General features: G+C 41.5%; 1 protein-coding gene across 6 annotated transcripts in view; it reads right to left on the bottom strand.

The window, feature by feature from the left end:
• Positions 1 to 4031: 4031 nt before the first annotated feature.
• Positions 4032 to 27052, bottom strand: part of rerea (arginine-glutamic acid dipeptide (RE) repeats a) — a 151399-nt gene continuing 128378 nt past the window's right edge. For 3 of the 6 annotated variants that reach the window (XM_060894502.1, XM_060894500.1, XM_060894505.1), the window contains 13 exons: positions 25545 to 25643; positions 19953 to 20033; positions 11765 to 11927; positions 11466 to 11558; positions 10614 to 10813; positions 10332 to 10493; positions 10126 to 10239; positions 8568 to 9925; positions 7822 to 8044; positions 7033 to 7735; positions 6587 to 6757; positions 6252 to 6432; positions 4032 to 6078 (listed from right to left, as the gene is read on the bottom strand). In XM_060894502.1, coding sequence (XP_060750485.1) covers positions 6045 to 6078; positions 6252 to 6432; positions 6587 to 6757; positions 7033 to 7735; positions 7822 to 8044; positions 8568 to 9925; positions 10126 to 10239; positions 10332 to 10493; positions 10614 to 10813; positions 11466 to 11558; positions 11765 to 11927; positions 19953 to 20033; positions 25545 to 25643 — 3582 coding nt within the window. In that variant the 3' untranslated portion in view covers positions 4032 to 6044. The remainder of the gene's footprint in view (positions 6079 to 6251; positions 6433 to 6586; positions 6758 to 7032; positions 7736 to 7821; positions 8045 to 8567; positions 9926 to 10125; positions 10240 to 10331; positions 10494 to 10613; positions 10814 to 11465; positions 11559 to 11764; positions 11928 to 19952; positions 20034 to 25544; positions 25644 to 27052) is intronic. The other 3 variants (XM_060894503.1, XM_060894506.1, XM_060894504.1) reach the window with 2 other exon arrangements.

A 27052-nucleotide genomic window follows, 5' to 3' on the forward strand; every position in this document is an offset into this window, starting at 1 on the left:
CATAGATTTGTGATGGCTCAAAGAGGTGTACGTCATTAAATAAACCATCACAAACTGAATGGTTTATAGTGTGGCCGGCTGCCAAAGGGAGTAAGTGTAAAATAGAGATTTCACATATCTCAGACAACAACAATGTAATCCAGGAGAAAGACAGAGAGCAGTGTAAAAAATAAGAGAGGGCTGTGAGGGAAGGTGGGGTGTTGGTGTGGAGTTGGTGAGGAATGCACAGGGCTGGCCAAACGCAGATCTCTCTGGTCTCGTGATACAGACAAGGGAATAGTGATCTGCTATGGCAGGAATGTGAGAGCGGGATATCATTAGAGGCTGAAAGCAGCTCTCCTGTTCACACACATGTCTCCTAACACCGGAGGGACACGCACCAGCTGTCTAATAACATGGACTGACTGCACAGTTACCCCACCGGAGAGCACCAGCTACTTCAACCATGTCTGTTCTCACCCAGAAGACAGAGTAAGACATAGAGAGGCAGAAAGACAGATTGAAAATATTATTGCATGTAGGCGTTTCTATTCACTTCAAGATGGCTGTCATAAACAGATTTAATGATAAAGACTCGTACTGCTAAGAGCAAGACTGAATTGCTCTGCTCTGAAAATCCATGAGAATAAATAAATCCATTTATTTTCAACAGAGAACAGATCTGTCTTTATACTAAACAGGAATGTTTTATAGAATGACTTTTATGCTGCAGTCACTGTAAAAATGGAAGAAGTCAAAAATGGTGCAACACATACATTTTTATTATCTAACACTAAATGCTAAACAAACCAAATAAATCCAGTGTAATTGCTCCAAATAACAAATAAATTTAGCATAAAAAGGTTTTACAAATGTTTCCTCAAATGTTCTCTCGCTGTGGTCAGGGGGTCTAGTGTTCCTGAAATACAGTGGTGTGAAAAAGTTTTTGCCCCCTTCCTTATTTTTTTATTTTTTTGCACGTTTGTCACTGTTTAATGTTTCAGATCATCAGACAAATTTAAATATTATTCAAAGATACACAAGTAAACACAAAATGCAGTTATTAAATGAAAATTTTTATTATTAAGGGAAAACAAAATCAAAACTCACATGACCTGTGTGAAAAAGTGCTTGCCCCTAAACTGGTTGGGCCACCCTTAGCAGAAAGAACTGCAATCAAACATTTGCGATAACTTGCAATGAGTCTGTTACAGAGCTGTAGAGGAATTTTGGTTCACTCATCCTTGCAGAATTGTTGTAATTCAGCCACATCTAAACATATGTATTAAAAATCTATGATGTATCTTAAACAGTGCTCTCCCTTCATTCTTAAACATTGCACTTACAATATATGCAGTTTATCAGCAATTCAATTCAGCTGCTACTATATAAAACATATCACTACAACATTCTTGGTCTTATTGTCCTGATGCCCTGATGAACTTCGTATGAATAGCTACCAGTTGCCAAAACAGCCCAAGTTGGTGACCATATTTACCAGCAGGTAAATTATTTAATAACTTTTTATTACATGCTTAAACTGATCAGATATTATTTAAGATTTTCTAATGGCCTTACTGTTAAATTATTAAAAAAAGAACAGATCTTTAATAAAGTAATTCCTACACTGTTTGAAACTACTAGATGGCAAATAGGTACTACCAGTAGTTCTCCCTGTCTTTTGGTGGCTGATAACTGGCTTTTTCAGTAGAATTACCTTCAATAATTTTAATAACTTTATCATTAGTGCTTTGTTTGAAACACAAAGATCAATCACATTTTTATTTTATCTCAATGAACAAACCGAAAGGTTCTTCCCAAATTCTGGCAAGCATACTTTGTAATAAAGATTACAAAATGTGACAAAGTAAAAGTATGTCATTAATCCTTTAGATGTAATCTACGTAGCTATGTTATTGTAAATATCTAGTTCATAACCAGAAGATTGAAATGCTACAGCAGAAACTAATGAAGTCAATAAATGATTTCTTAGGAGTAATATATGAGATGAGTATGTTGTACTTTTCTGCTTGCAACTTTGAATATTAAAGATTTTCTACATATGAACTGCTGTTTTCTGAAAAATGTAATTTAACTGCTTTGGAAAATAAAACATTTTAGGTTATATTTAACACTAAATAAAATCTCTAAACCGTATTGCAATGTAAATGAAAGGTTTGAAAAAAGAAAGTTTGATGAAGGAGAATACAGTAGACTAATACACTAATTATCAATGTAGATTTATTTAAATTTTGTCTCTATTGTGCAAGAAGCAAGTTGTAGTACTCAAGTCTAGAAATTACTAAGGCACGTACAGGAAATTAAGCAGATTCTGTATTCTGAAAATCTTATTTTCTTCCAAGTTTATGGAGCTTTTGAGCTGGTAGTTGATCCTACAAACAGTTCATACAAGATTGTAGAACCTTAAATCGCTTTGAAAAGCACAAGATTTGTAGCTTCTTAATAAGAAGAGTTTGTCACTGGTAGTCAGAACAGTTAAGGGGGAGTTTCAGGAGAAGTGCCTTCATACCGAAAGAGTTGTGAGAAAATCAGTCCAATCAGTTCTGAACATTTTAAGAAATGATGATGACTTATGTCACTGGCATATCTGTGATGAGCCATGACACCTAATTACTATATAGGAAGAAGAGCACTATGTAGTAGGAAAAATCCTGTAGAGCCAGGTCAGATCACAGCTCCCAATCAAGCATGTATGTCCCCCCCATGACATTCCTAATCCCTGTGCTGTTTATAAATGATAATCATCCTGAAGCTAGTAATAGCATGTTTAACATAGCCCTTCTAGAGTAATCTCATCATATTGGATGTGTTTTTCTTTAGCTGGCACATCCCAGCATGTGGCTCAGAGCCTCATACAGAGACCGAAAGCCTGACAAACCTGACAGCCAACTTGGCGAACAAGCAGACCCACCGCAGCGCTGCTGTCTGATGTTGCTGAAACATGATAATGAAGCTCCCAGCCTTTCACTCTGATCGTGCTTCAGTCACACCAGGAGTACAGCCCTTGGAGCTGATAAGACCTCCCATGTTGTGACTCAGTGATTCTTTCTCTTCTTGAGCAGTCAATGATGAAAATAGTTGTAACCTTGGTTCTAACGTTTAAAAACTGGCTATTTAGGCCCACCGAATTGGGAGTCCTTACCATCTAATGTAGGACACTGCGACTGCTATTTGCAGCATGATAATTCCCATGTTTTACAAATTATTAATACATTGTGTGCAGACAGACAACAGTAGAGGATCGCAAATAATAAAAAATGAACAAACAAAAAAGATATCTACACACCCTCGTACACTTGTTTGATACGGATGCCAGAGTACGATTCTGTTCACGATATAGAACTCTGTAGGATAGGAGCATGTTTAATCTGTTCTCTCTGCTGAGCTGTATGTGCTGACCTGCTACCTGATCCTGACATAATACTGCTACTCCTGAGGCTCCTTTCATTCTACAGACCGACCTGATTCACCTCGATACCTTGCTCTTCTGCTCAAGTTTCTCACTTCTTGCTATTGTAAAAATAGATAAATAAATAGACAAAAAATTATATGCATAAAACTCAAACTTACACCAGCTAGCTTATCTCATTATCGGGATAATACAGACCTGTACTAAAAAACTGCTGCTGCTTTTAATAGGAAGGGGTTGAGAATAGGTTCTCCCGTCACCTCTAGCTTGCACATTAGAGATCGAAAAGTACATATTTACATTCACCTTTTCTGACTATATCTATTGTGAATAAGTGATATACAAATAAAATTGAAAAGATTCACACTACACAGTGTACCTTTACATCCTAAATAGAATCCAAAATCGTAAATAGATGTAAACACAAAAGATGAAAGCAGGTGTCTTTGACCCATATATACAAATACAGAAATAGAAAAAAGACATTTTTCTTCTGGCTCTTGGTGTAAAAATTTACTGCAAAGTGTAGCAGGGGAAAACACAGGCATTTTTTTCAGCATGAACATTTACTTTTTCCATGTTGTATAACAAAGTGAAATTAACTAGAAATCAAGTATCCATGTGGTGTAACTTAATTTTATTTTAATTTCACAAAATTTTCAAAAAAATTACAAAATACTCAAATGGGCAGAACACAGGACTCACAATTTTGTTTTAATTATTTCTACTTTTGTTTACATTGTGTCATCCCATGGCGACTACTAATATATACAATAAGCTTCAAGATACCAGTATATATAAATCTTAGCAGTCAGAATTTACATTCTGCTATTGCCGCTTTGAAACAAGAAGCTAAACCATTGACAACACTCAACATCGAAGGTTTAAGACACAGAAAGGGAGGAAATGCTGAAAACAAAATTAGAATGTTGTATACACTGAAGAGACAAAGACAGGTAAATTGTAGAGTCCAACTCAAAGAGAAAAAATGGCTGATGATGGAGTTTGGGCTTCAGCTGACACAAACAAGTTTCCGTGCAAGCTTTGGCTGTTTTGTTTTCCTCTTAACCAATGGAAAAAACCCAACCTGTCTTCTACAACAGCACTGATTATCAAGTATTAATCCAATTTGGAAACACAAAAATACCTTCTGGCTTTGAGAGCATCAATGAATGAATGTAAAATAACCATGATGATGATGTGAGACAAAAGTGTGAAATACTGCATATAACAGTGGATAATGGCTATCACATGGCCCATGGATCACAGGAAGTGCAGTGTCAGGAATGCAGAAAGGAACTGCAGTGGTAATATGTTATTCTCCACTACTACATACATGCACACACAAAATACGCATATTCTTGTTCAAAGCTCTTATATCCATCTTTTATGGAGAACCACATCTTTCTAGTATCACAGTGAGGTTGACTGAGTGAGGAGCCTCGCACATGGAGGCAGAGTGACTTGAGTAGTGGAGATGGGGAAACTGCACTGCTGTAAGCACCCAACAACTGGTTTAAAAATCACTAAAAAAAGCATTCATTAAAAGGACTGAGGAAAAAAATATATCAGGCAATTCAGATCATTGTGAGATGACAGAAATACCAGAATCAATTAGTAGGTTCAGAAAGTTGCATGAAAACTTGATTTAGTTTTTATAAAACCAATTTCACTTTAGTGCACAGAACCAAGGCGTTTTTAAAATGCATTCATTCACAGTCATTTCACTTAAAACCAATTAGAATGTAACATTTCATTGTCTGATGTTATTCAGTGCAATTTTTGTAATCCCCTCGTGCACAGCCTTTGAGCAATCACACTTGGAAAAAAATGAAGATGGTAATGACATCATGAATGAGTCTGTGTGTATCTGTGGCTGACAGTCTATACGATGAAAAGCAGCTCAACTTGAGAATTCACCTTGGGTGTATGTGGATAAAATCTGGTACCGCCATTTCTCTGCGACCCTGTTTTATGGACCGCACGCAACATGGCTGCTTTCTCAAATAATGCCATCTCATTCCCCTCTGAAACAAGGGATGATATGCTTCAGGACTATTATACTGGAGGTCTACAAATCGGTCAGGAATCCACATCTAATAATAATAATTATAATAATCATATGTATATATTTTATATATACTATTTACAGACTCAAAAAATGCCATGCTGCAGCTTTTCTTAAAATTAAAAACCTCCTACAATGTATTAAAATAAACATTGAATTTAAGATAGCACTTTTCAGATATAATGGCCCGAATTTTTTTCCTTTTTTTTTTTTTTTTGGAATAAGCACAGTGAACAGTGACAAAGTGTCTGGTATTCTAGCACCTACAAAATGTCAGGGAAGCTTCTCAGAGGATGTTCATGCAGGAGAGTCACAATCAGTCTTGAGGACGTTGTCACTACTCGAACGCTATATACCAAAAAGAAAATAAAGTCAACTTCTTGAGAAAATAAAAAAAAAAGTCCATAAGTGAAAAGAACTGACAACTGAAAAAAAAAGTTATCAGATGATCCTTGTCACTTTGCATTTTTTAAAAATGTCCCAAGGGCACGCAAGTTCCTGTCTGACTGTTCTGGTGCGACCTCCTGTGTCCTGCTGACCTCTGTGATATCACATCCCTCTGAACGATCACAGCTGCTTATCGCTCTCCTTCTTTAACCGGCTGTGAGGATGAGAAGACAAACAGCACCAGTCAAACATATGCCATACACACAATGCCCACATGGTCATTCAGTTAATATGTTAAAGTCATTAATTGGTTATGGTTTTCATAGGACGGTTAGTTTCAGAGACGTTACAATGCAAGTCCGCTATTATCCAGTGTGACTCACTGACCTGTAGTAGTCCTCCTGACCAGGCAGAGGCCCTCCGTGCATGTGGTGGTGACTTTGAAGCCACTGTTGCTCCATGGCCAGTCTCTGCAGCTCTGCAGACTGAGCATGCATAGCCTGCAGCTGGTGTGCTGCTGACATTGGCGGAGGCAAACCCCCAGGCAGTTCTCTAGGGTATGAAGTACCTGCAACATCAACACACAGCACAGTATAGACAGGTTAAGACCCAAAGCAATACAGCATGAATGCAGCATTACAATTATCTATTAAAACAAATAAAATAGTACAATTATCTGCATATAACAGATATGCAGATATAACAGATATGCAAAGACGCACCGAATACAGGGTGCCGCAGCATCTCGTGCTCGTGTGGTGGCTGGCCGAGCAGAGGGTTTGGGATGGCTCCAGGTGGGTATGGGAAGCGGGTCAGGTGTGGTCCAGCAGCCAGGGGATCAACTAGGGGATGGGCCCCAGAACCTGGTGGACACACAAGACATTCACCACCACCTACTCCGTGTCAGCAGCAATTTGTCAGGGTACAAAGTCAAAATTACAATATTGTAACAGTACAGACACAAGTACATGCCCACCATGCAGCAATGTTCAAAAACCAAGCTCATTTACAGAGTTCACAAACACAGGCCAAACATAGATTCTGCTGCATGCATGCAGTCACATATACCACACCAAAAGTATAGAAAATATTTTATTAAATGTAACTGAAGCAGGCGAGCAATTATTGTGCATTTTAATGACTGATGTGAATAAAGAAATTTCCTCACCTTGGTGCAGTGGGTCCTGCTGGTGCAGGTGGAGGTGCGAATGGATGTGCGAGTGCTGGTGATGGTGCGGTGTCACATTGAACATCTGCAGCCTGGCGATGGGGTCGTTGGCTATCCTCTCGGCATGCAGACGCTCGGCAGCCAGACGCTCCGAGTAGGACATCTCGGGCCGTAGCTGGGGGTTGGCCAGGGCAAGGCGCTCGCGCTCCAGATGGTTCAGTCCAGGGTGAAAAGTGGCAAATGGGTGGCCTGCCATGGGAGGCAATCCAATCGGGCCATGGCGGGCAAAGTGCTCCATGGGGTTGGCTGAGGGATGCAGATTGTCCAGGTCAGCTGGTTTGACCTCAAAGCCTGGTTTCATCCTTAGTTCCCTTTCACGGATCTCACGTTCACGTATCTCACGTTCTCTTAGTTCACGCTCACGCATTCCAGGGTCAGCATTGTACAATCCTGGCATGTGGTAGGCCAGCAGAGGCTCAGCTGGGTTTAGAGGCATAAAGAATGGGTGGTTACGGTTGGTGGGTGACATGACATGGGGTCGAGCATATTCACTTAGCGTGCGCAGGGCTGGCGTGTCTGGGCCAATATAGGGTGGCACAGTAGCGATGGTGGCTGGAGTGGCGTCAAAGGGTGGCCGCATGTGAGCTGGCCCTGCCATTTGAGGTTCACCCAGTCTGCCTTCATGAGAAGAACTGGATGCCTTCTGTAAGATCAAATGAGACTCTCATGTTATATAAGGAATAGCACATATATATTTAATAAAGGCCTGGAACATACAGTGAAACCTACCGCAGCTCGCTCAGCCTCTTTCTCCCGTTCACGCTCTCTTTCCCTCTCTTTCTCCCTTTCCCTCTCTTTTTCTTTCTCCTCCCGTGCTCTCTGCTCTGCTTCCCTCTTTGCTTTCTCCAGTGCTTCCTCACGTTTTTTAGCCAGCTTGGACGATGGCAGTGGAGTAAAGTAGAAATCAGTTCTTGCACATGTGTTGTAGCCTCGGTCGAGATACTTATAGAACCTGAAACAGCAGGACAGAAAAAATATTGATTCATTCAATGTTCACAATAATTTGACTAAACTAGTTTTACTTGAGAAGTCCTTTTTGCTTACTGAGATTCTGTGACCATTTGAAATACAATTACTTCATGACAAATAAATGACCCCTGGCATGTCAGCTCATTATTCTTGGGTAAAGCAACTAAATCAGTCTCTTCAGTGCCTCAGACATAATGAGCTACATCCTGGGTGCATTAGCAGCCTCATTGCTATTCACTGGCAGTGTGTGTGCAGCACTTAGGAGACAGCACCATAACAGAGTGAACAAGAGATGTTCTCATGTACTGATGCATCCTTTTACTTTAATGATAGTCATTAATCTCATGCCTGTGCTGAATTTGATGACAAAAGGTCAGGTATAAGCAGGCACAGAACAGGTATTCTTAACTTTCTTAAACATTAACTACACAACCATTTACTAAATAACCTTATTGGTAATTTGATTCAGTGACACATGAGATTAGAGGTAAGAAAGTTTGTTGTACCGTGCAGACTGGCTGGCATGACTTGGTGTGTTGACGATTGTGGGCTCTGGTGAGGGACTCCTCTGTGGAGGTGGTGGGCTCTCAGGTTCCTCAGCCTCATCCAGAGGCTCCTCTTTAATCTGCACGGCTGGCACGGAGGAGGGACCTGAGCAGGGTGTACTGATTGAAGCAGGTAGGGGCATGGAGATGGATGAGGGGGGCTGCTGCAGTGCTGCCAGGGGTCCTGCCACAGAAGAAGGAACAGAGGAAGGCGGCAGAGCAGCTGAGGCTCCTGGGATGAATGGATGAGGAGGGAAGGGTGGCTGTGAAGATGAAGAGTGTGAAGGAGCAGTTGAGGGTGAGGGAAGTGGTGGAGCTGGAGGAGGCACATGGTTTTGGGACTGTGTGAGTACGGGCGGCTGGGCAGCCGGAGGCTGAGGCATGGGCTGTAATGGGGGTGGATGGGCAGAGGGTGGATGATGCGTAGAAAGAGAACTTAGAGGCTTTAGGGCAGGCAGTGGAGGCAGGTTGGGTGGCTTCTGAGGAAACTGTGGAGCTGAAAGGTGTGGCGGATGTTTGTGTGTCTGGGGGTTTTGCATCTGCGGGATGGGGGTGGTAGGTGGAGGCTTTATGTGAGGCATGGACATGGGCGCAGGAGGTAAGGGCTGTTCCCGTGGGGGCTGAGTGCCACTCTGGGAAGATGTGGACTGCGATGGAGGAGTGTGAGGCGTTGGCTGCTGCTGGGAAAGTGATGAAGCCTGAACCTGGGATGACATTGGGGAAGGAGGGACCTGAGACTGAGGAAGAGGGAAATTCTGTGGAGGTAAGGAAGCATGAGGATGAGACATGTGAGACCCTGCCTGCAGAGGATGGCCCATTGGAGGCATGGGGCCATGCAGCTGAGGCTGTAGAGCTTGTGGGCCACTCTGAGAGGGTACAGGAGGTTGATGGATGGCCTGCAAGGGCGAATGAGGAGAAGGCAACCTTGGAGGATGAAGTGCTGCTCCGGACTGAATGTGCGAAGCAATCTGTTGTGGAGGAACTGTGGTAGTGGGCACAGATGGAGACACTTGTGAAGGGAGTGGAGCTGCACTTGATGTCAGGGGCATAGGCGTTGTGGTGGAAGGCGGGGCAGGAGGCAATGTGCCCGTCTGGCACTGGATTACGGGAGGGTGCTGGCCCTGGAGGACCTGCTGTTGCGCTGACGAATCTGAGTCACTCTCATTGTCACGCGGGCTTGGAATGCTGGGAGATGAGCTGCGGTTGTCCTGGTCAATGTCCTTGGGGTCGCTGCCCTCGTCATTTATGCTGCGGCCATCTGAGCTTTCAACCTCCCCTTCTCCCTCACATTCTGAGGGTGAGTCAGGCCGATTCAACTCCTGGAAAAAAAATAAAATAAATAAATAAAATAAAGTCAGTTAGTCACAACACTACCGCAGGGTCTATGGAACTGATTACTTTGTACCAGCTCCTAATTTGAGAGAGGACTACTAAACCCATTCTGAAATATAACTGCTAAATATAGAGAGGCGTTAACAAAAGCTAAAAGGGATGTGGCAGTTCTTTAAATAAATCCGACCTGAGTCTTTGACTTCTTAGCACTGGCCCTTTCAGACTCTTCTGTGTCTGAGGATCCCTTCTCTCTCTGCCGTTTGGCACTCTTCATAGGTGATGGTGCCTCCTCCTTTATTTTCTGTGGTTAGAGAAAAGAAACATTTAAGGTCTTTTGATGCATGGGCAAAAGCACATGTTGTGCTGTTAACGGGTACTATAATAAGGCCATACCTTGCTGGGTTTTTTCACTGAGTCCATCTTGCTATCAGTACTGGACGTGCTGGCTGCGCTGGGTGAGGTACGACCACTTGAGCGTAGGTCCTCATTGTTGGGTGAGGCTCTGCCATCAGGGCTGGCTGTCTGCTTCTTCCGGCCACTTCGTAGTGTCGACATCTACACAAAAACATTCATAATTGCTGTGACAGCAGTAACATACTAAAATATATGTATTGAGTACAAAAGCAAATATAATGGCACATATAAAAGGCATTTATCCTCGTGGCCTGGACTCACCGGCCCGCGGTTCCGTCGAGTCCTCATGCTATGCTTCCCGCCGAGCCCATCCTCTTCCTCTTTGACGGGTTTGAACATAAACGGTGGAGGGTCCACAGGCTTCTCTATTGGGGGCAGCTCACCGTACTTCTTGAAATGAATGCGGCAGTCGGTGCACAGTAGGATATTCTCTCGCCCCCCGTGGTGCCAGTCCTTAGAGGCTGCAAACACATTTCCGACTCTGATTAGCTCTGCTTTTCTCTGACTGGAGAGAGGTACACATAGCCTGATCCCTGACTCACAGCCTTACATCACACAGATATCTGAACGCTCACACTCAGTCTGGTCATGCTGCATTACATAGTGATGCTCGTAGCTCATAACATATGGGAGTACTGTGAGCGCCTACTGCACCCAACAAGTCAGAGGGTTTAACGAGGCAAAGAACAAATGAGTAACTGTCAGGTAGGATGAAATTAGCAGCTACATCCTCCAAGGTCCATCTGCCAGTGGAGAGAGGGTGAAGCAGCATGGCTCCCTCAAACAGAGAGTAATTACAGACCTGCTGTGGGGATTATTAAGGGCCTGACACGCCTGTGATGCTAGAACTGTTGTAGGAACGCCACCTGTTTCTCAGCATTACTACTAAAATCTAAGACTGTGATCAGTGCACCTGGGGATTGGCTAACTGCTGGCTGAAAAAAGCTCATATTTCAATCAAGTCATTTGAATATCAGTGTGACTCTAGCTGGATTATGTGCTACTAAATATCTAAAGGATGTGCAAATACACAAGCCTGCCTTAGGCACCATCAGAATGCAGCTGCCAAACCGTTGTAATGGACATTTAGAAGTGAACAGAGAACTTTCTTACTGGTGGTAAAACAGTGGCGGCAGGCGTAGCCTTTCAGCTCCTGTTCGCTGTCTTCACTGTCAAAGTCATCTTCACTGGCTGAGCTTAGGTCCACTGTAGGAGAGAGCCAGAATAAAAATGACAGCATGCCCAAACCATGACAATCAACTGTAAATCCTATCTGGGTTTTGCAGGTGAAAAGATCATGAATGAATTTGCTATGCAATAATAAAGGGGCATGGCACTCAGTTTGTTTTTGTATTGAACCAACCTCTTTAGCTAAGTCTGCTCTATGTCTCTAGAAAATAAACAGCACTTACAAAATTCGCTGGAAGGTGGTCGGGAAGGAGTGTTAACAGGTGTGGTTGCTGTGCGAGTCTTGATCCGACGGAAGACAGGCTGCCTTCGGTGTCTACGGTGGGCTCGGGAGCTAGCAGCCTCAGGGGTTTTCTTCCAGTAATAGTAAAAAGTTATCAACTCTCCCTGCAAACAGAGAAGCATGAAGCTATTAGTGAAAAGATGTTCCTATACTGTGCATAATGAAAATATGTCTTGTTCAGTTAATGTTCACCTTTTAATCTTATCAAAAATGACCCACTGCTGAACTGCTGTTACAAATCAAGAGGTAACAAATTTATGCTGATCCGCTAGTCCAAAATAAACAAAGCTGCTAGCTGAATTTTTTTGCTCCGCTTTGTTTGTACTTAAAGCCCTCAAATGTCAAACTGATAACAGCACACAAACAGAGGCTTATTTTCAGAGGGTGACTGTCGAAAAAGGTTTAGTGCTGAGGTCAGCTAGCGAGCAAGAGCAGGCGGATGTTTGGAGAAAGATTCCATGCCGGGTTTTGCAGTAGACTAGCATGTTGTGCTGAATCTGTCTCTGTTCCGGGATTAGGCAGCGAAGCTCACTGAATGCTAGGATATTAGGATCAGTACATTGGTGGCTGCCTGGGTGGCAGGCGCTTGAATGGGAACAAAAGAACATGTCGGGGAGAGCTTTGGCGCTACAAATAGGGAGTGAAACGGTTCTGAGTCCCTTCGTTGGAAGAGTCAATTGAACTTTAATCAAACATTCAGGGTGTGCTTGCCAGGGAGCAGAGCGTATAAATCCAGCACACAAAAGCCAGCCAGCAAATCAATACCCTACTGAAACATTAACACATGCAATCATGGATCAGAAGAAGCTTTGCTGAGACAGCCTACACAAATTAACTGGTGCTTTCCGGCAGCTTTCAAAATAATACACACACCCTCAAAGTAAGTCAGGCGGAAAGAGCAATTATGTAGTATTCTGCCCATGGTGGTTTATAACATTTCTACCATTCCTGCCTTCCTACTACATATTCATTTTGCAACAGGAATTTATTCACATAACGGTTGCCTCTCTTTAAACATGTATTAAGGTTTGCCCAACTGATGGAGGTCAAAGCACTAGATATGACGAGTCTGTCAAACTCAGCATGAATTAGATTTAGACATCATTAAATTGTTCTGCTTGATTTTTTGCTTCAGCTGTTCTTTTTGACATAAATTTGTCAATAAAACACTGCTCTCAGCAACACTCTAGCAGCTTGGTGGCTAACACTTTCCTTGGCTACCATTCGAGGAGGAGGAAGGAAAAAAGTTTTACTTTGAATTCTGATGCTCAGTGAAATTAAGATACATTCACTACATGTTAAAATTGTATAGAGCAAAGCACTAAAACTGTTCTGAATCAATAAAATATAAAGAAACATAGAAATAAAGACTATTGAGAATTTGAAAAAAAAAAGTCAAAGCTTAGTGAGGGACAGTTAGAATGAATGTCATGTTGGCCATGATAAAACACTACAGTTCAATCATTATTGGTAAATTTAAAATTAGCTCTGTGTTTTTGCCAAAAAATGGGGAAAATGCAAGAAAAAAAAGGCATTTCATAAATATTAAAGATATGGTATATCATTAACCTACTACAAGCTTTAGTTGGATTTAACAAGAAGTCTAAACTGGTGTTAGTCTTTAAAAACCTGAAAAAATGTAATAGTAATAAATATGTATGAAAAACTCTCATGTAGCTTCTTTGCTGGTGACCACTAAAGAAGTAAATACTTCCCTCAGAGTGTCCGTTTTCTATAAATGTTTCCCACATGCTTCTGGCCTAATGCACCAGCAGTGGAACAGGCTGTGTAACTCCTTCGCGCCCTCCCCCTTCAGAGCCCGCTGGCGGACATGAGTAGGCGAAATATCAATTATCACAATTACATCAATTACTTGTGGGTGGCTGAGACGTTATCCAAATGAGAAACACAAGTGTGACAAATCCTCTTCTTTGACTCTGAGATTTCCACCCACTGTAGCCTCTCACCACATTTTAAAAACAGACACAAAGAGAAAGGACTAGCAAGCTAGCGCTCCTTCCACTGCCTAGGAAAATGGGTTCATGTTAATGTCCCGTGATAACCCTTTACAATATGCGATTAGCGCAACTCCTTTGGGTAATTCTGCTGTGATATGATGTTGGGAGAAATAATGGGCTGTGTAAGCTTGTGAGGCGTAAGCGTGTGTTGGAAAGTGCAAAGCTTTGGCGGGGATGAACAGGGCGCAGGTGCAAGCCAAGGGATGCAGACTTCCTGATGTGAAATCTAATTGAAATGTGCAGATCAAAACCTATCAGGAGGACAGAGGGTAGGCTTTCTTCACTATGCAACACACACTATATTCAAACCCTCCCCTCTCTTCTTTGTGGTGTCAGTATTTGAGCAGACTTACTGTATAAAAGGAGGTGAGGAAAAAGTCAGCCCATTTACGAAGAGAATTTGATGTTTCCAAAATAAAATTGACATGGCTGAATTTCTCCAAAGTTCAGTTTAATAAATAGGGCAATGCTGTTGATATGAAATGAATCACTATGGTCATTCAAAAGTAATTTAGTTTGTAGGCTATAAAAAAAACAAGCGGCAACAGCTTGAGAGCAGACATTCATGCATGTAGTGATAACGCCATGCTTAATACGGTCTGCTTGTGCAATATGTGGAGGGGTGGAGATGAGGCTGAACTGACTTGATGAATGTTCTGAGTGGATCCTATACGGTGGTGACAAATTTCCTTGGATGATAGAGACCTATAGAAAAACCCCTTTCAAGTGAGGAAATATGATTTGAAGGGAAGTGTTGAGAGGCTTTGCTAAGCCACACTTTCCTCCTGTAGTCCTCATCTTCCTTCCTCTTTACTCTTGCCCATCCTTTTCCAGCACAATCAGAAAAGAAAAACAGAACAACAGCTCCCTGTATAGCGTTGACTCATAGGAGGAGCAACAGGAGCAGTTATAGGTCTATTTTAAAGGGAGATATTGTTCAGTGATGCAAAAATTGAAGATAACCGCTGAGGGAGGAAAAATGCCTTGCATGGGTTCCACACCCACATTTCTCAAGTCGCGTTCTTGAACATCAAAATGTCAACCTGTCCTATAGTATGTGGAGAAATTTTGAGCGATGCTTGAGGATATGACATTTTTCTGCTCTCTTTACTTAGCTTGTACAGAATTGTAATTTACCAAAATGTTTATATTTTTTAATAAGGTTTTTATGCATTTTAACAATGTTATTTGTCCTATTTTTACAAATACGTACTAGAATATTTATTTCTGTAATTTCTGTTATCTTTCAAAATGCTGTTGTTTGCATTAAAAAGAATTTCAGAATGCTTCCATCTGCAGGATATTTCTGCAGGGTGGATTATCTGACAAGGAAGCGTTTTAATCTTCTATCACTACACTAAGAGATTTTTCCACCATCTCATTTCTGCCCCAAGTAAGTGTTGATGTGGGCGTTTGTGAGCAGGTTCTATGTGTGTGAACTGCAATTTCCAAGAGATCTTGCCTTGTTCACTGTGATTTAGAAACAGCTCTGGCAGAGTGTTAGGGGAAATTGGGCCATTTACTGGACCCTTCTAGTTGTGCATGTGTTTGAGTGTATGTGCGTATGCATGCTCAGTATGAGCGTGAAGGCTAAACTCCTGTATTTATACACTCATCCGTGCTCAAGCCCAGGCTTGAACAGATGGTTTCTGTTTTTCCTGGCAGATTTGTGATGAAGCCACAAAAGGCCCCTGCTTTGACAGGGCGCCAAACGGTTAAGGCTGGAGCTGGCAAAAGCAAGGCAAGGAGAGCAGGGGAGAATGCGAGGGGAGGGCAGTGAGGGGGAAAGAGCGCCGAAGGGAGTGAGAAGAGGGAGAAAATGGAAGATAACAATGGACAATCAACCTTGCGTAGAGAAAATGTCTCCAGAGCGTGCTCACTCGAGCCAAGTGTGTTGGAGGCTAAAAAAGAACATGTGGTGATTGGGTGCAAGCAGTCAATCTGCAGCTGTAAACATCCATTAGCTGAGTTTGGATTGCGCTTTCCTGTCCCTATGCAGGGCAAAGAGTGCCCGTGCGGAGGGAGGAGGGTGTATCTGGAATGTAATTCTAGCCTTGATGGCAGAAAAAGTGAGACAGAATTTTGACTCACAGTTTCTGCACTAAACTACACAACCTGGCTCAGAATGTTTGATTAACTCCAATTGCACTTTATTATGAGCACAAAAACATTAATAGTCTCTAATGAACATTCAAAATTGCTTTTCAAATTGAATACTTGTTTGAAGCAATCTAAAATCTCTACCACTGACTTTAAGCAGATATTTTTTGCACCCAGTCACACAGATTCATTCAGTAATTCATCTCATTATGTAAAAGACATGAGCTCTTAAATATTTTAAATGACGGCATTTTCATCGACAGTAAATGTAATCAATGTGTTGTGCAACTGGTGAAAAGCCAAGGAAATTGTCCTGAAAAGACATCAGCAGGCAGGTTAGGCATTAATCTACCCTTGCATCAAGGTCAGAATAGGAAACTCTGAACCACACTGTGAAACCTGGTTCTGCTCAAATATGTACACCCACTTTCAAGATTAAACCAAGTAAAGGTGATAGGTAATTGAGTGGCCTTGGCTGGAACAACACTGAGCAAAAGGATGTCGACTGGTTAATCTCTGCTGCAATCCTGTTTTCTGTTGGAATAGAAAGTATAAGCTCTGCTTTCACAGGTCAATGAAGTACAAGCGCAAGAATCAGCACTTATGTTTCACTGCTGTAAGCAGTTTTTCCAACAGAAGAAAATATACAGCTATGGCGCGACTTTTCAACAGGGGCTGTTCAGGCTAATCCTAAACATCAATATGAATAGCCACAGCTTTGTTCACAAAACTTCACTGAATGAGCCAGAGCTAGACATATTCAAAAAGAACTGTCAGAACTGCAGATTGCATATTTGTTCTTCAAATGTGATGCAGAGAGAAGAGCTAGAAGAACTACTGGATATTGGATTGAATTCAGAAATACACAAAAACCTCCAGTATAATGACATTTTCCACAAACAACAAACTCATTTACAAGCAAGCTATTTTGTAACAGACAGCTGCTCCTAAATGTGGTAGCAGTTTTAAGCTTTTAAATTAGTGCTCAATCCTTAGTGTGTAATTACATGAAGTTCTCTGGGGCCAAGGCAGCCGGGTGACGATGTTACCATGAATTTAATTTGATGTGTATACAGATCGCACCAGGGCAAACATCTGCTACAAGGCTAAACCAATACAAATCAGTCTTGAATAGTGCACATCCTGAGGCCGTGTGCTGCTTGTGCTACCCGGGTCTCTGGTTCTCTTCATGGCACTGGATGAAGACTGATTTGGGACTAGTAAGAAAATGTTCCACCTTCCCACAGTCTTTTTCTCCTCCTTTACATCCATCTCAACGACCTCAGATTTGACCAATTAGGACAAGCTCTTTCTCCGGAAAAAAAGAGGTATCCAAATACAATTTATGGCTGAGATACAAGTCAAGGAGGGTTTAGTCGTGATTGGAGAAAATGTCAGAATGGCAAAACTGTGTTTACTTCCAATCATAATTATATACTGTTTTCTATATACTCATTTCTTAATGGTTAAAGCATGAAAATACAGTCTTAGGATCCATTATTAACAAGCACCTAGATAAATAACAAGAAGCAACAACAACTGAATTAACATTATCAAATGTGAAAGAACATAACACAGCAAAACAAATTGACACGTGTTAATATCACTCAGACCTGAATCAATAAAAGCAGAGAGCTGAGTAACCGTAGCAGTGAGACTCAATTCTCCCTCTAGGCCTCATGGGATGTGTTGTGTTGGAAAAACAAAACGCAAAAGGAATTATCTGTTATCTGTAGACTAAGCACGTTGGGGATGTTTAGGAACATTTCTAGCACGGGTATACAAATGATTCCATGACGTCGTCTTTTGAGTGGAGGAAATGGTGGCGGTGAAAAGAACTGCGACGGTCAGGCAACACACCCACTTCCCCAGCTTCCCCTTTTATTGCCTTCATATAAAGCATTCCTGAGAGCTAGTCAGGCCTGGTTTGTTTTCACAGCAGTGGGCGCTTACTTTTGGCACCAGCTCTTTATGAGAAACCAGCTAATAAGTGCTGAGGGGAGAGGCAAAGACAGATGCGCTGCACTGTATCGCCCTCTGTAGCCCTGGCTGAAGGCCCAGTACTTTAACAAGCTGTGTACACGTCGTGAATTGTAGAACAACTGCGCTGGGAAAGACAGTGTTTACCAAAAATCATTATGTGACAAGCTGTTTTTGAAAAAAGGGAAAAAATTATTGTGTACATTTGAGTTGCAGCAAAATTGTCTTCCAAAAATTTAAGAGTCACCAATGAACAAAAATGAGACGAGAGAGAGGGAGAAGGAAGAAAGCGACTGCTGGGAAAATAAATCAAACTTTCCTCAGGGCATTGATTGGAAGTGGCACAGAAGACTGACTTTGAACACAAAAGAAAGTTCATGCTTAAGCAAAAATGGGTTTTAGTTCCAAGACAGTGTTGGCTTTTTCCTATGTGTCTATATAGAAATATCCTCACCACCCTTTACTTCAAATTCACCTGCCTCGGTCAATCTAATAAATCCCCTGTTTTTTTATTATTACAGCCATCTTACTCATGGGTTAATAAAGCTGGCGAATGACAAGCAACAAAACAAGCAATAACAAATTATGTAACATGTCAGGTTTGGTACATCTATTTAGAATCTTAATACTGCAACATATTCTTAATGACCTTCTAATAAAATCCTGACTAACTGTGTGATTAGCAGACTTTAATTATAGGACAGTGTCTCTTTCTTTTTTCCACACTGAGTAAGTAAACACAGCACTAACGAGTAATGAATCTGAACTGCTACTCTAGTCAAACATCTATTCGCTTGTGTCAACACTCCCTTGGTTAATATTTATTTGCAGTGAATTTGACGTCTCAGCAGTGGTTCCTTTTGTAACCCAGGATTTTCTTTAATGCTTAATCGCCCTGGTTAAATCAATATACTAACATGCGTTTTAAACTCACTTATGTTACACAGGATCCAGAAAGATAGTGAGATGGAAAAGGCAAACAGCTGACCTTTAAATGACAAACGGGGTTTATGTCAGAGCCAACAAGAATTTCTCTCAAACTGTGCTACAGGCAGAGCTAATAAAAAACAGATATTTCTGGAAACATGGTTTGACACAATATTAAATGTCTATGGTGGATTTAAGATTGTACATAAAGTGAAGCATTGTGTAGGCTAATAAAAAGACTCAACAGACTATACGCACTAAATCACACTCAAGAGTGCAGGATTAATGTCTGTCAATTGGCGAATTGACATGCTGACAATCGTAAGCTATGATGTATATTGTTGATGTTAATGAAGATCAATTCAACCGTTAACCACAACACATTCCTCAGGTTTAACATCTCTGTGACTAAATCTTTTGTAATCCCAGTGAAATGAATCTGTCAGTTATGGTATAGCCTTCAATCACTTGTTTGATGTAAACAGTGAACTTTGCGACTCGAATAAAAACGTTTCACCTTTTGAAGCACTTAAACAGTGTTTATTCAAGAACCAAGTTCAACTAGTTTTGTGTACGCAAATGTTAAAGACTTGACAGAAATGTAAAACAGCACTCCTTTTATATTTTACTAAGCAAAGCATTTGGGTGAGTACTTTTAAACAAATCTAACAGTTAAATCTAGTTTTTTTTATGCGATGCAGCTATGGATTGACTCGAAATGGAAAAGGAGATGGTAATAAACAGCAGAATTGTGAAATTATCATTTGTATGGCACAGATATAAAGAGCGCCTTCCTCAGCAGCGCTGCATAAACAGCCATCGTTCTGTTTTGGTTGCAAACACAGTGTGCTCACTGTTCTCGGGAATCCATCCAACAACCTAATATGCTTACTGTTAAATCTAATACCCATGTACCATGTCCATCTGTGAGCTACTTGTATCTCATTTCTTTCGCTAGGTTAGGTTCAGTGCGAGACTGACTGGAGCGTGTTCACTGTAAATATTACAAAGGAGGAAAAAAAACTGAGTACAAGAACAAAAGTGACCTCATTTAAAAGACTAAGGAAAAAAAAGCTAGGTAAGAGGTAAGAGAAAATGACTCACCGTTTCCTTGTTCGGTAGCAGCTCTTTCCGAATCCTGAAGAAGTTTTTGCCGTACTGTCTCAGTCCTTTTATGAACCGTTTCTGTTTACGAAAAAGCACACAAAAAGGAGACAGGAAATCAGATAACTATTTTCATGTGCATGCAAATACCTTATACTGTAAATAGAAGAAAACATTCTGATAGCTATCTCTCTGGGGCTTAAGAGCTAAAGGTTTGCATGAAGAGGGAAAAAAGGGAAAATGACAGCAAAAGCAAGAAGGAGAGTTCATATTAATCTACAACAAAGGGCAAACATGAAGGCAATTTCATCTGAAACAAAGTGTTAACCACACTGGAGCCGTCTGAAGTTCAAAAGTGAACTTCAGTAAGTTACAGAGAATCTCAACATGCCTTTCCTGATCAAGAAATTCTCATATTTCAAAGTGAGCTCAGTCATAAAATCCTAGAACACTGTACACTTATTTGTAAATTTTTAGTAGGTTTAAAAAAATGTCTAATCTTTACTTGATTAAAAAAATAAACTTTTCAAGAATTAAAGTCCCCACTAATAAACTTCACTCTGTGTAAAGACAACAGAAATACAAAAGGAGATTCTCATTGGTTTCAATATCTCCTTTCTTTTAAAAGCCATAAAAAAGGCGAAGGCAGAAAACATTCATAACCAACGGAGCAGACAAGCAGCAGATTTACTTTCTTGTTCCAGAGACGAGCCCCGTTCCACAGAAATCTCAGCCAATCCTTTCAACCACCAAACTCCACCGACTAAAACCTGCTCAAGTCCGCTCGCCGCACGCTTCAATTCACTCAGGTCCACTGGCAGGTAGAAGAAATACTGAGACGCAAATCCACAAAGTCCCAAAAGGTGCGACGCTTTTTTATGAGCAAGAAATAGCTTGTCACTCTGTGCTCCTCCACTACAAAGGGGAAGGCTTTACATGTGATCTTTCTGCTAGGGAGCCTCTGCTTGGCGGCAGTGTGTAAAACCTGGAGTGGAGTTCTACACTGCATGGTGGCTCTCTGTCACTCAAGCGTGCTCTGAGCACAACCACACTGCTCAAGCTGCCTTTATGTGTGCGTTTGAGCATGTGTGTTAGCCCTGCAGTTTCACATCTGCCTCTCTCATTATTACCCCAACCCCCTTAGTACTGCTTTTCAAGGGGGGAGAAAAAAAGAGAGCAACTGGACGGTTTATTAAATGTACTGGCAGCTCAGCAAGAAAGGCACCATCTGAGCAAAAATGCAAGAAAGGAATAAGTCATCAGTGTGTGTTTGCATGTACACACAGAAAGGTGAATTAACCCAGACAAGGCACTAAGAAAACCAGACATGGAGCTCCTATTGCCTGTTACAGTCTCTGCTGGTTATGTAACTAGGGAAGTGTTTACACATGGCTTTAAAATAAAAATTATTTGTGGCAGGGTGGGGGCACTTCTTTTTCTAATCAACACTCTTTACAATATTTCCCCTACAAAGTTCTCTTTAAACTCACACCAAATTGCATTTCTTTGAGATACAGAAAAGGCTAATTTAGCAAATTAAACACACAAGTGTCATTAAATCAGCCCTTTCTTCACCTTGTTATTTGTACAAACAGAAACAGATTAACATGCTCAGACTTGAATGGAGAGAAAAGAGTCAGTACCTGACAGTAAATATTGAATGAATCTGATATTGTGGGAGGTGTAGCGGATTAACCAGTAGGTGGCACAGTGTTCAATAACTGTGGTTCAAATTTATATTGTAATCAAGAAAAATATGTTAAAAACCAACAAACAGCCTTCAAGGTTTCATTACAGGAAAAGCAATTTAAAAAAATGAGGATGTGATATTAAACATGTGGCTTCCCAGGTGTACTGCTCCATCGTGCCTCTTCTACCAAAAGCATTGCTAACACCTGGCACAACAACTGGTGACCAGAGCTGGACCAATAGGAGCAGGATAAACAGCTATTCAAGATGTAGGTATCTGACATTCCTTGTGTGTTAATGAGGCTCTAAAATAGCAACGCACAGATTGCAGGTCTTTCCCTTGGTATTTTGTTAACAGAGAATCTGCCACCATCATTCGGGGTCTCGGTTCCTAACCGGTGGCCCAAAACCAATTACACCTGCCAGGTCTGAATGCATGTGTTGTTTCTGGCCTGATTGTGTCACCGTAATTGTGTTATGCCTACTGTAGCATTTACACTACTCAGGTGTCTGCGAGAGCCGTGCACAGCACTTTATCATTCTCTCTCTCTCTCTTTCTCAGTCTCATGCTCTGTGCTCTGCATGTCGGCTCCGGTTTAAGGCTCCATTTCAGCTGCCTGCGCTCGCTGCTCTCTGAGCCCAGCTAATAAATCATCCTCCAATCTGCTTGCTGAATCGCTCTGGCCCTGCCACTATTGCTCCAGCCCTGGGTTGCTAGGCAACCGTGCAGAGAAGAGGCGGGGCTGAAGGGGGAGAGCCGGAGGGAAGGAGAGTAAAGAGAGCGAGAGAAGAAGGAGGGGAGGGTTACCAAATAGCCAGGCGCGCATTCTGCTGAAACAACAGGCTTCTTTTTTTTTTTTTTTTTTTTTTAGAAATTGTTCCAGAGAGCTGGCTCTTTTCCCTTGGTTTTGCTTCACACACCCTCCCTTTCTCTCACTGCTCACACTACACCATTGTAAAAGAAAGATCATGGAGAGGGGAAAAAAAAATAATGAAAAGGCCATTGTAACTCAAACACACTTCCGGCTTAAACAATAATTGTTGGAAGCTGAAAAACTGGTTCATGCGAGCGTTTAGAAAATGTTACAAGCGTTTACAAAAAGATGATGTCAGAGATAAGGATGAGTGCGCTTCAAACGCACAGCAGCCGTGGTGGTCTAAACATTTTTATTTTATTTTTTTAAAAAGCCTCTTTAAGTGAGGGTTGTCTAAATACACAGCAGGCTTGTGAAATCACCACTTGACCTTTTGCGAAGGCTGACCTACTACGCAGAGGTAGCAGGATAAATTTAGCCAAAAACAAAGTGTCGAGAAAAAAATGACAACTCTGACATCCGAGCACACAAAATGCCCACAAATATAAGACAGCCCACATCCTGATTTGAACTTTATATAATATACAAACCACAACAGAAAAAGAGCTCAACCTACAAAACCAGCTGAAACAATCATATTAATCAGATTGTGTATGATACCACTTCAGAGTAGAAACAAACTTTGGCTCAGTCCCAGTGCACGCTCTTGTGCACAGGGAAAAAATATGCAACAACTCAGCAAAACCAGCTTCTGCGTAAATGCAAAGGTGACAGGAAGCGTGGTAGCGTGCCCTTCCTGCCCTAGCTAACTCAGAGTGCTATTAAAAACTCTCTAAACCTGGCTATCACAGCATGAACACAACCTGCTTTGAGGGAGTGTGAAGGAGAGAAAACACTTCTTTAAAAAAAGCTAAATTAACTTCAGGGTGGGCGAGCACTTTCACAGACCAGACGAAGTGTACTGAAAATGAGATTGTGCCTACAATTTAAACACTCACTCACCCACCCATACACACACACACACACACTCTCTCAAGCTGTGTCCCTTTCTCTATTCCATCACTAGACACTGAGGTGGAGTTTAGGGGGTTTTCTGGGTTTTTTTCTAAGCAGGATGTGCAGATCCAGTCTCTCACCACAGGGGGGCCACGAAGACGCGACTGCCTCAGAGGGCACTTGAGCTATCTAAGACCTCACGCCGTCATTCATCACTTTCTGACAAGCGGTGTGATAATACACAGCAGGACTATGGAGCGGGTAGAGACTCAGATTTCAGTCTGATTGTAACAACAGGATGGCTGCCATGCCGGCTTGTGCACTTTCTCTGGAAAATTCCACTGTGTTTGTTGGGTAAAGGATTTGGATAAGCAAAAAATTCAAGGCATGAGTGGGTATTAGAGGAAGCAGCCCGTGAAATAACGATTACTAAAAATGTAAGTTTAAAAGGTGCTACCAGGCATCGGGTGCCATATTTATCTCTGCTTACAGAGAGATATTAGAGAATGCAAACTGAACTGGCTCAGCGGGTAGCTTTGAAAATAGAGGCAGAGTTTAGAGAATTGACCGCTGATTGCTTGCTTAAGGGGGTGGAGCAAGAGAGAGGGTGGTGAAAGGTGACCCTGAAGAAGGGGCAAGTCTGTCATTTTAGACCTAGTCACTGTCACTTTTATTTACATTTCAAAAAGAAGTGGTGGAATAATGAGGCCTGGGTCCTGAGGGCAGAGAGAGACAGAAAAAGAGAGCTGGAGAGTGAAGAGAAAGCGGGGGCTGATAATAAATAAATGAGGAGCAGCAGGCAGGGCTGGTATGAACGCCAAGGTCAGGGCTACATTTACACCTGTCCCTCCAGGCTCTCAAAGCTGCAAAGGCACAACTTGAAATCAGATCAGTGGGAGTGGTGTCCTTGGCTTTGCGGCAGTGGGGAGGTGATGTGCGTATGTGCGACGTGGCTCTGTCCTCCTGTCTCTCACCCCCTCCGGCAGCATGCACATACAAACACACATGCAAGCGCACACATAAAAGACCAACGGTGAAGTAATCGAGGCCACCTCTCATACACTATTCATCTCCTTCCTGTATTATTCATCTGAGACAGACTGTTACACACTTCGCTTCACACAAACTCCACACTGCAAACCTCCAAAAAACGGCTGTCTATGGCGCACGCCAAAACGAGCAAGTCTCAATTAATACGGAACAGAGCAAAGACAATGATTCTTTGAAATGACCTGCTGGCTCTAAGAAATGACCAACAATTTTTGACAAGTATTGATATAAACCGTATAAAAGAGAAGACGTTATCTAAAAGGCTTAATCACAAGTTCCTGATGCCATACTTGCATCCATGACATAGCATAATTTTAGCAAGCACCTGTGAGGGAGGGTGGAAATGTTTTTACTTAGCAGCAGTTCTGACTGTGTCTGCTTTATTCAAAAGTCTCCATCAGATGTAATCAGCAAACTTATTAACTCCCATGCATTATGGATTGACTGTGAATAAAACCTACAACTTAGACACATCAATTCTAAATCCACCCTCAGTGACAGAAAAGTTTAGGTACTTTCCCTGTGAATGGAAAGCCTCATTTTTTAATGAGATCCTCCAACTATTTTTTCACAAGCAGAGAAAAAGAGAGAGCGAGAGAGCGAGAGAGAGAGGCAGGGGGGAAGGGGGTAAAGAGAGCAGGAGCGAGAAAGTGAGAGGGAGCAAGAGAGAGAGGGAGAGAGAGAGAGAGAGAGTATTTCAGGCTGTATTTATGACTGAAGTGACTCAGAAACATTGGGTGTGGACACAGAACCACACGTCACAGAGCCTGGACTCGCAAAGACTGGAGAGCCTTCAAAAAAAAAAAAAAAGGAGAAAGAAAAAAAGACAAAGAAGAGAAGGAAAAAAAACCCTAAAAAACAAAGGCTGTACATCATTAAAGAACCAATTCTAGCCTCAAAAAAAAAAAAAATCCCAGAACTGTGAACAATTACAGCTAAACTATTTTAAAGGAGTCTGTTGCTTTCTCACAGCACTGTTCTCTGCTCTCTGTCTCATAGTGGATCAGGATGCAGTCACCTCTTTTAGAAAACAGACTCTTACCACTTCGTCTTCGGACCAGCACTTCTCAATTAGCTTGGGGACAGGCTTCTTCACCAGACGCTGCAGCGCTTTCCCGGCATCATAGCTGCTTTCATGAAGCTGCAAAAGAGGCAACTATTTTACTCAAACTTTTACTCAGAAGAGACTATTTAAATATGCTGCTTTGCTTAGTTCTGAATGAAAGAAGTGGTGGAACGTTTTTGATTGGCTTTCCACAAGTGTGTCAGAGTGATGAAGTTTGGGGCAGAAATCATAAAGCAGTGAGCAGGACACATCCTACCCCAACAACTTGAAATAAACTTCCTTGTAGGTAACATTTTAATATACTTCACTAAATAAAGAAAATTCATGCACATTCAGATTTTGGATACATCTCGGAGCTTTAATACAATACACAAATATTGGTAACGATAATAGATAATTATAAGTAAGGAATAATAACCCAATAGAGCACGCTTATAGGAAAATAATGAAAAATGTGGCAAAGTGGAGTTACTGTTACCACCTTGAAGTTTATTATTTTCCTATACAGCACGTCACAAAGGTTTATAGTCATGTTTAATTTTGTGTAAAGCAAAAAGAACAAAAACATTATAAATTTGCCAGCCTCTCTTATTTACTTTTTCTCTCTCTCCAAGTTAATAAGATTATCTTTTATCTTATAACTGGAGACTCTTTCATTAAATGTGTACCACGTCCCTTATAGAAGTTTTCTTTATTAAATAATTGCTCTCAGAACTGAAAATGAAGGCGCCACCTTCTGACCGACCGGTTTAGAGAATCCAACAAATTTGTGACAATGTAACACAAAGGCAAAAATAAAAAAAGTGTTCATTTCTTGGTTGTAAATACTATTTGTGCTATACTATTTTGAATTATTCAGTTCTGGCAATGATTCTCATGTTCACATCATCTCATTGTCATGGCCAATGCGGAGCCAATATCAAAAAATCGTTACATGCAAGGTTGAAACATAAAAGTCTGTCAAAGGGGAGCAGGTATCAGGGCTGGGAGAGTTTTTTTTCTGAAAACACATTGGAATTGCAAATGAGGAGGGAAAAGGTCAAGAAACAGTGAACCGCAGACAGCATTAATTCTCCGCTCTCCCCTCCTCGATCTGAATGGAAATGCCATGTTTACTCCGTTTTGAGCTCATTGGTTTATGGCTCCCTCCGTGTTCTGTTGTGTTGTGTTCAGGAAGAAGGGAGGAACAGGAATTGTCATCATTGTGCATCACGAGTTATGGAGCATGTGAGGCTTGCGTTAACTTAATTGCTATTACTCACTGCTATTACAAAACACTGTATCTGACGGAGTACGTGATCATTTGAAGTAAGGTGAGCACATTCCACCCTCAGCATGTGGGTCTTTCCTAAATCAGCGCTGAGTTCCATGTGCTCGATTAGCCTGTGGGTGTTTCTGGAAAAAGCCAGCAAATGTGGGAAACTGCAGAGGGATTTTCTACAATTTGTCTCCATCTGCTTTTACATAGGAGGCCTGCCAGGGAC

This window comes from Tachysurus vachellii, chromosome 19, assembly GCF_030014155.1.
Source record: "Tachysurus vachellii isolate PV-2020 chromosome 19, HZAU_Pvac_v1, whole genome shotgun sequence".
NCBI lineage: Eukaryota > Metazoa > Chordata > Actinopteri > Siluriformes > Bagridae > Tachysurus > Tachysurus vachellii.